This window comes from Rhinopithecus roxellana, chromosome 12 (genome assembly GCF_007565055.1).
Source record: "Rhinopithecus roxellana isolate Shanxi Qingling chromosome 12, ASM756505v1, whole genome shotgun sequence".
Lineage (NCBI taxonomy): Eukaryota > Metazoa > Chordata > Mammalia > Primates > Cercopithecidae > Rhinopithecus > Rhinopithecus roxellana.
In genome coordinates, this window is record NC_044560.1 from 31,862,909 (window position 1) to 31,872,802 (window position 9,894).

Below are 9,894 nucleotides of genomic sequence, written 5' to 3' on the forward strand. Positions count from 1 at the left end.
CGGCCTCCCAAAGTGCTGGGATTACAGGCTTGAGCCACCGCGCCCAGCCTCAGGCTTAATGAAAGCAAAAACCATAGTGAAAATAACAAATGTGCCTTTAATCGTGATTCTGGAATTACTCAACCTCGGAGCATTAATACTGGAGAGAAACCTCATAAATGTAAGGAATGTGGGAAAGCCTTTCATTCCAGCTCACAACTTAGTCAGCATCAGAGGATGCATCTTGGCGAGAAACCCTATAAGTGTAGGGAGTGTGGGAAAGCCTTTCCATCCACCGCACAGCTTAATCTACATCAGAGGATCCATACTGATGAGAAATACTATGAATGTAAGGAGTGTGGGAAGGCCTTTATCCGTCCCTCACACCTTTTTCGACATCGAAGAATCCATACTGGTGAGAAACCCCATAAATGTAAGGAATGTGGGAAGGCTTTTCGTTATGACACACAACTGAGCCTTCATCAGATAATCCATACTGGTGAAAGACGCTATGAATGCAAGGAGTGTGGGAAGGTGTACAGTTGTGCCTCACAGCTGAGTCTACATCAAAGAATTCATACTGGTGACAAACCCCATGAATGTAAGGAATGTGGGAAAGCCTTTATCTCTGATTCACATCTTATTCGACATCGGAGTGTCCATACTGGGGAGAAACCCTGTAAGTGTAAGGAATGTGGGAAGTCCTTCCGTCGTGGCTCAGAACTTACCTGACATCAGAGAGCTCACACTGGTGAGAAACCATATGAGTGTAAGGAATGTGGAAAGGTCTTTACTTGTAGCACAGAACTTGTTTGACGTCAAAAAGTTCACACTGGGGAGAGACCCCATAAGTGTAAGGAATGTGGGAAGGCTTTTATTCGAAGGTCAGAACTCACTCATCATGAGAGAAGTCACACTGGTGAGAAACCCTATGAGTGTAAGGAGTGTAGGAAGGCCTTTGGTCGTGGTTCAGAACTTAGTCGACACCAGAAAATTCATTCTGGTGAGAAACCGTATGAATGTCAGCAGTGTGGAAAGGCCTTTATTCGGGCCTCACACCTTAGTCAACATCAAAGAATTCATTCAGGAACCAGGAGTGAATGAAGAAATGAGGGATGACTCAGAATTTGATAACATGAGAAAATTCATACTGATTTGGAAAAAAAAATCCATAATTCTAAGTGTGAGACACCTTATAAATGTTAGGAATTAGCGGGGATTTATTTATGTTTCAGAATTTATTACACATCATGATACAACTGGGGAAAAATTGAAGAACTCCATGAATGTAAAGAAAATAGGGAGACCTTTTTGGTGGCTCAGAACCAAGTCAACCTCAGGGAATTCATAACGGGGAGAGGAGGGCAGTGAATGTGCTGAGAGAAATTAATAATTCAGACCTTTCTTAGCAGCAGTCATTAGTCCTTAGGGGAAATCAGATGATTCAAAATATAAATGTAGGCCGTGCGCGGATGGCTCCCGCCTGTAATCCCAGAACTTTGGGAGGCTGAGGTGGGTGGATCACAAGGTCAGGAGATCGAGACCATCCTCGCCAACGTGGTGAAGCCCCGTCTCTACTAAAATGCAAAAAATTAGCCGGGCATGGTGGTGCGTGCCTGTAATCCCAGCTACTCGGGAGGCTGAGGCAGGGGAATCACTTGAATCCAGGAGGCAGAGGTTGCTGTGAGCTGAGATCATGTCACTGCATTCCAGCCTGGTGACAGAGCAACACTCCGTCTCGAAAAATAAGTAAATATATATATATACATACGTGTGTATATATATATTTATGCAGGCTGGGCACAGTGGCTCACACCTGTAATCCCAGAACTTTGGGAAGCCAAGGTTTGCTTCCCTTGCTTGAGTCCTGGAGTTTGAGACCAATACAGGCAACATGGTGAAACACCGTCTCTACAAAAAATATAAAATAAATTAGCCAGGCGTGGTGGTGCACGCCTGTAATCCCAGCTACTTGAGAGGCTGAGGCAGGAGGATTGCTTAAGCCCAGGAGATAGAGGTTGCAGTGAGCCAAGATCATGCCATTGCACAGCAGCCTGGGTGACAGAGTGAGACTCTTGTCTCAAAAAAAAAAAAAAAAAAAAAAAAAGATGGGGCCGGGCATGGTGACTCATGCCTGTAATCCCAGCACTTTGGGAAGCTGAGGTGGGTTGATCACTTGAGGCCAGGAGTTCGAGACCAGCTTGATCAACATGGTGAAACCCCATCTCTACTAAAAATACAAAATTAGCTGGGCATGGGGGCACATGCCTGTAATCCCAGCTACTTGGGAGGCTGAGACATGAGAATCTCTTGAACCTGGGAGGCAGAGGTTGCAGTGAGCTGAGATCGCGCCATTGCCCTCCAGCCTGGGCAACAAGAGCAAAACTCCATCTCCAAAAAAAAAAAAAAAAAAAAAACCCAAAATGTAAAGGCCATATATATGGGACACCAATTTGCTTTAGCTAACAAAGTATTCATCTGACAGTACTTACTTGAGGAAGCCTATAGTAGTATATAAAATTCAGCAGATTCTTTCATCCCACATAAATCTTGTTAAATATTTGCAAGCTAATTCTCTAAAATTAACTGGAGCTGAATCAATGTGGGAAAGGATTTAACCAATGTTTACTTTTTACTCACCCTCATCAGTATAACATTTCTTTTAGGGTGAATTTATTAACTGCATCTACATATTCTCATTTATAAATTAGTACTGTTAGCACCATATTTCTTAGCTGCATTGTGAGGGTTAAATACATTTATTTAAAGCGGTGTCTGTCTAGTATTGAAAGTGTGCTACCGAGGCTGAGGCAGGAGAATGGCGTAAACCCGGGAGGCGGAGCTTGCAGTGAGCTGAGATCCAGCCACTGCACTCCAGTACTGGCGACAGAGCGAGACTCCGCCTCAAAAAAAAAAAAAAAAAAAAGTGTGCTAAATGAAGGCATTTATTCTTTTTCTTTGTTATTTTCTTTTTTTTTTTTTTTTTTTGAGACGGAGTCTCACTCTGTCGCGGGGGCTGGAGTGCAGTGGCCGGATCTCAGCTCACTGCAAGCTCCGCCTCCCGGGTTCACGCCATTCTCCTGCCTCAGCCTCCCGAGTAGCTGGGACTACAGGCGCCTGCCACCTCGCCCGGCTAGTTTTTTGTATTTTTTAGTAGAGACGGGGTTTCACAGTGTTAGCCAGGATGGTCTCGATTTCCTGACCTCGTGATCCGCCCGTCTCGGCCTCCCAAAGTGCTGGGATTACAGGCTTGAGCCACCGCGCCTGGCCTTCTTTGTTATTTTCTTAATCGTGCATTATTAGACTTGAGAGGAAGGACTTATATATGCAGTAACTATAGGAACATCTTGCATCATCTCTTCTTCTTTATTGAAGGCTAGGTAATTCCTTCTGGAGAAAAATTTAATACTATGAAGCCTTTATTTATAGCTCACCCTTTTGCCTTACTAGGGGATTCATAATGTAAAGAAACCCAGTAGAATAAAAGTGAGTTGCTGTGAAGTCAGGTGGAAGATTTAGATGATTTATTAAAACTTTTCAAAAGGCTGGGCGCAGTGGCTCACGCCTGTAATCTCAGCACTTTAGGAGGCCAACGGGAGGCAGATAACTTAAGGTCAGGAGTTCGAGACGAGCCTGGCCAACGTGGCGAAACCCAATCTCTACTAAAAATACAAAAACTAAGCCAGGGATGGTGGTGTGCACCTGTTGTCCCAGCTACTTGGGAGGCTGAGGCAGGAGAATCGCTTGAACCCGAGAGGCAGAGGTTGCAGAATAAAAACATAATACAGCCCTAATCAAAATTCATTTCTCCACTAGAAAATTTTAAAACTACCTGTATAAATGATTTTTATATTAAAAAGGATGTCAGCCTGGTGGAGTGGCTCAAGCCTGTAATCCCAACACTTTGGGAGGCCAAGAAGGGTGGATCACGAGGTCAGGACATAAGACCATCTTTGCCAACATGGTGAAACCTCGTCTTTACTATAAATACAAAAATTAGCTGGGCGTGGTGGCTCACACCTGTAGTCCCAGCTACTCAGGAGGCTGAGGCAGGAGAATCGCTTGAACCCAGAGGGGGAGGTTGCCCTGAGCCGAGATCACACTGCTGCACTCCATCCTGGCCCAGACGGCTCACGCCTGTAATCCCAGCACTTTTGCTAGGCTGAGGTGGGCGGATCATGAGGTCAGGAGACTGAGACCATCTGGCTAACATGGTGGAACCTCGTGTCTACTAGAAATACAAAAAATTAGCCAGGCGTGGTGGCAGGCCCGTGTAATCCCAGCTACTCGGGAGGCTGAGGCAGGATAATCGCCTGAACCGGGGAGGCGGAGGTTGCAGTGAGCCGAGATCGCACCAGTGCACTCCAGCCTGGGCGACAGCGAGACTCTATCTCAAAAAAAAAAAAAAAAGATGTCAAGGCAGGCCTTATTAGGAATGAATGACAAAGGGAATACGTATGGAAATGTATAGGGTGTGAACAAAGCTATACTCAAGAAAATTAATATGTATGGAAAACGGCCGGTTAAGGACCAGGATTCATTCCAACTTCACCCTGTGTGCTCCCTGTTCCTAGCAGGTTCTCAGTAAATATTTGATCATAGGAATGTGTGAATGATCCAAGGAATGAGAGTGAATGAATAAGCATTCAACCCTTGGATGTAGAAAAACTCTAGAAAAATTAATGGAAGGCACAAAAAAAAAAAAAAAAAAAAACACAAGACTTTGAAATGAAAAGCATTGCACCCTATAAAGAAGAAACTAGGCCGGGTGCGGTGGCTCACACCTGTAATCCCAGCACTTTGGGAGGCCGAGACGGGCGGATCACGAGGTCAGGAGATCAAGACCATCCTGGCTAATACGGTGAAACCGCGTCTCTACTAAAAATACAAAAAAAAAAAAATTAGCCAGGCGTGGTGGCGGGCGCCTGTAGTCCCAGCTACTCGGGAGGCTGAGCCAGGAGAATGGCGTGAACCTGGGGGGCGGAGCTTGCAGGGAGCCAAGATCGCGCCACTGCACTCCAGCCTGGGCGACAGAGCGAGACTCTGTCTCAAAAAAAAAAAAAAAAAAAACGAAACTCAAGCATAGTTAGTTGCATATTCATTGGTGTTAACCATTCTCCTTTTGGCAGGATTGCCTGCTGCTCTCCTGAGTCTGTAAATGCCAGATATTTGATCTCCTAGCTTGCCTTGCGTCTGGTCACACATATAATAGCCCTGGATACAGAAGATCTGTGCAAAAGTCTGCAAATGGGTTTCAGTTAAATTGTTTCCTAACAAAATGGGAGGAAATAGTCTGCTTAAATACAAGATATATGTCTGTATGTCACCGTGACACCTGGAATTGTGGGCATTTTGCAAGCAGAGAATCAAGAGTCTGAGATTGGCACGGAATAGGTTGGAATTATGTGTGTTCTTGACATTGTTTTTTTGTTTTGTTTTGTTTTTTTCTTTTTTAGACGGAGTCTCACTCTGTCACCCAGGCTGTATTGCAGTGACGTGATCTCGGCTCACTGCAACCTCTGCCTCCCGGGTTCAAGCGATTCTCCTGCCTCAGCCTCCCGAGTAACTGGGACTACAGGCGCGTGCCACCATGCCCGGCTAATTTTTATATTTTTAGTAGAGACGAGGTTTCACTATGTTGGCCAGGCTGATCTCTAACTTCTGACCTCATGATCTTCCCACCTCAGCCTCCCAAAGTGTTGGGATTACAGCCATGAGCCACCAATCCCAGCCAACATTGTTGATATGATGAAACAATTAAGAACTGCCTTTTCCCTGGACTTGGTGCATGAGTTGTTGGAAGTTTATTTTTATTTATTTATTTATTTATTTATTTATCTATTTATTATTTTATTTTATTTTATTTTTTGAGATGGAGTCTTGCCCTGTTGCCCAGACTGGAGTGCAGTGGCACAATCTCAGCTCACTGCAACCTCCACCTCCCAGGTTCAAGCAATTCTTGTGCCTCAGCCTCCCGAGTAGCTGAGACTACAGCCACCTACCACCATGCCCAGCTAATTTTTTTCTATTTTTGGTAGAGACAGGGTTTCACCATGTTGCCCAGGCAGGTCTTGAACTCCTGGCCTCAAGTCATCTGCCCACCTCAGCCTCCCAAAGTGCTGGGATTACAGTCATGAGCCACTGTGCCTGCCTTCATATGTTGTAAGTTTATACTCCACTTTTTACAATATATCTGAGTCCTGGAAAATTATTTTTAAAGACATTTTTATATATACACACATTCAACTTTAGTAAAGTTTATATTCAGCTTTTTATAGTACATCTGACATTGTAGAAAAAGCATTTTCTTATATATAGTTGAAATATACAACTTTGATTTAGCAAAGTATATGTAATACATATTACATTCAGCATTTTATAGTGTATGTTTATATTCAGCTTTTTATAGTATATGTGAAATCCTAGAAAAGTATTATTTTCCTGAATAAGAACCAAGAAGAAACTGATTAAAGAGCTACACCACGTAATTTCTCTAGTATTAGAGAAATTATCTTACAGTCTTCTACCTCTTCAAGATACAAAAGTCATGGCTGTGAGGCTATCCTTACCCTTTTACCAAACTTGGAAAAGGACAGCATCCAAAATAAGTCAGCGATTTAAAAAAAAAAAAACGTAAAGTCGGCTGGGTGCAGTGGCTCATGCCTGTAATCCTAGCACTTTGAGAGACTGAGGCGGGCGGATCACAAGGTCAGGAGATCCAGACCTGCCTGGCCAATGTGGTGAAACCCTGTGTCTACTAAAAGTACAAAAGTTAGCTGGGCATGGTGGCACATGCCTGTAATCCCAGCTACTCAGGAGACTGAGGCAAGAGAATTGGTTGAACCAGGGAGTCGGAGGTTGCAGTGAGCTGAGATTGTGCCACTGCACTTTGGCCTGGCGACAGAGTGAGACTCTGTCTCAAAAAAAAAAAAAAGAAAAAGAAAAAAGAAAAATGGCCCTCCATTTACACGAGCTTCATAGTCTGAAAGTACTATATATTTTATTCACATTTGGTTTGAAGAAACCCACATATAAGTGCACCTACACAGCTAAAACCTGTATTAGGCCGGGCGCGGTGGCTCACGCCTGTAATCCCAGCACTTTGGGAGGCCGAGGTGGGCAGATCACCAGGTCAGGAGATCGAGACCATCCTGGCTAATACGGTGAAACCCATCTCTACTAAAAACACAAAACTTGGAAATTCTGTTTATCAGAAGGTGTATGACTTGCCTATTAATGCTGGGGACAAAGAAGATCCCAGAATTTAGGATGAGTATGGGGACCCTCAAAGCGTCTGATGAATGAGGAAGGCATGGTTTCTAGGGATATACTATGATGTGTCCTATGAAATACAACAATGGCTGAAATATATATGAACAAAGGAAATAAGAATCTTAATTCAACAACTCAAGGCTGTACCCACTATGCCACTTAAAAGCCTTTCACATTTCAGAAATAGAGAATCTGATTTTCAGAGAGATTATCCTTACCTACTGTGAACAGTTTTTATAGTTCTCCAGCATCACATCTCTGTACAAACTCCTCTGAACAGGTTTCAGTTGTTGCCATTCCTCCTGAGTAAAGCCAACAGCCACATCCTTGAATGTTACTCTTCCCTGTAACAACACATTCCTGATCAGTCTGAGAGCACTGGGTGACACGTGAAAGCATTTAGGAGTCTGAATTCATCAAAAGCTATATAGATGCCTAATATTTGTCTAGTTTTATTTCATATTCTAGGAGAGAGTAAGTCATATAGAATGTGTTCTCTAAGTACAGGTAACTTAAAGGTTCATAAAATATTTAAGGCGATCTCATGTTGGGAAATGACAGAGATGGAATGGCTGAAAAGATGGTTATGTGATTCATCAAGACAGGGTATATGGCAAAGGGTGTTGGTGGCAGAAGGTGGTAAAAGGAAGAGAAGAATAAAATTTTGGACTGTAAAATTCAGGTTTTATATAGAATAACTAGGTAAAGATATCCATCAGACCATTATGTATGCTCATCAGGAGCTCAAGTAGGGATTGGAATGCAAATGAGTAATTTGATATTCATCAGTGTATAATGATGACTGAAACTATTATAGCCATTGCAGTGGGGTGTGATAATTCATTGATGCTATGCAGAATGGGATACAAAGAGGGGTCTAGGGACAAGTACCAGTTGAGAAACAAGCAAAGAAAAAGGATTCATAAGTGGAAAATTGTTTTTAAGTTGTGAGATGATTCTAATTAGCATCATGAGAAAACAATATGATGAAGGAAAATATTTAAGATGTCTTTTTTTTTTTTTTTTTGAGACGGAGTCTCGCACTGTCGCCCAGGCTGGAGTGCAGTGGCCAGATCTCAGCTCACTGCAAGCTCCGCCTCCCGGGTTCACGCCATTCTCCTGCCTCAGCCTCCCGAGTAGCTGGGACTACAGGCGCCGCCACCTCGCCCGGCTAGTTTTTTGTATTTTTAGTAGAGACAGGGTTTCACCGTGTTAGCCAGGATGGTCTCGATCTCCTGACCTCGTGATCCGCCCGTCTCGGCCTCCCAAATGCTGGGATTACAGGCTTGAGCCACCGCGCCCGGCCAGATGTCTTTTTTAAAAAGAGCCATGAGGACCAGATTTTAACGTTACCTCTCATAAAACCAATTAAAAAAAAAAAACAACTTAATTTCCAAAGGAATGTAAAAATAAGGAAAAATATCTTAATTTGCGATAGAAATAAGAAATTGAGGCATCCACACATCCCATACTTTGAGGACTTTCTTACAGGAACAATACACGTAAGATGAGACAGAAATCACCAAGATCTGAGTCATAAGTTTCTGAGGAAGAAATGAGGCAAACGTTAATTCAACGTTGAATGGTGACAATCATTGCTCTGAGCAACTTAACAACTCATTAATTCTCAAAAAACTTCCATCTGTAGATTTAGCCTCAGTTTTAGGTCATAAAACTGAGGAACTGACAATTTCAGTAACTATAATTTGCTCACGTCACACAGAAAGTAGTGGAATGAGAATTGAAATCTACATCTTTTTTCACCTCTAAAATCTTTGCTTTTGACCTGTACACTATTAAAAGGAACTAACTGGACGCATGGACAGAAGAATGGTTGGTATGTTTGTCGTCTCCTCAGCTGTGGAGAACCACGTGAGGGGGATCACGCAGTAAAGAAAGAACTATGTAATATATTTAAGTGTAAGTATTAACTAGTGGGGAAGGGTTCTAGAAGCCATAGGAAAGATGGGATGAAAAACAGAAAAGACATTACTTTTAAGAGGAGGAACATCTCATTTTTTGAGACCAGAGTAAAGAAGATATGGAGAGGGCTGTGAACCACAACTTTAAAACTTTGCCAAAGTATTTTACTTCGTGTCCATGAAAATCTTTTATGTTCCTCTGAGAAATTAATTTTTTTCTTTTCTTTTTTTTTTTTTTGAGACGGAGTCTCGCTCTGTCGCCTGGGCTGGAGTGCAGTGGCCGGATCTCAGCTCACTGCAATCTCCGCCTCCCGGGTTCATGCCATTCTCCTGCCTCAGCCTCCCGAGTAGCTGGGACTACAGGCGCCCGCCACCTCGCCCGGCTAGTTTTTTTGTACTTTTTAGTAGAGACGGGGTTTCACCATGTTAGCCAGGATGGTCTCGATCTCCTGACCTTGTGATCCGCCCGCCTCGGCCTCCCAAAGTGCTGGGATTACAGGCTTGAGCCACCGCGCCCGGCGAGAAATTAATATTTTTTATGAAAGAGTGCAAACTATATAATGAATTTTGTTAATTTTAGTTTTATATCCTAATTTGTTTTTCCTATGAAGGCCAGATTCAAATTTGAAGCTTAATTCTTTTTTTTTTTTTTTTTTTTTTTTAGTAGAGACGGGGTTTCACCATTTTAGCCAGGATGGTCTCGATCTCCTGACCTCGTGAT

At 43.0% G+C, this 9,894-nt stretch overlaps 1 protein-coding gene across 1 annotated transcript in view; it reads left to right on the forward strand.

Moving 5' to 3' along the window:
* Positions 1–1,191, forward strand: part of LOC104679929 (zinc finger protein 568) — an 89,361-nt gene extending 88,170 nt beyond the window's left edge. Inside the window, exon 8 of the mRNA XM_010385663.2 lies at positions 806–1,191. Within this exon, the coding sequence (XP_010383965.2) occupies positions 806–1,083 (278 nt within the window). The 3' untranslated portion in view covers positions 1,084–1,191. The remainder of the gene's footprint in view (positions 1–805) is intronic.
* The last annotated feature ends 8,703 nt before the right edge of the window (positions 1,192–9,894 follow it).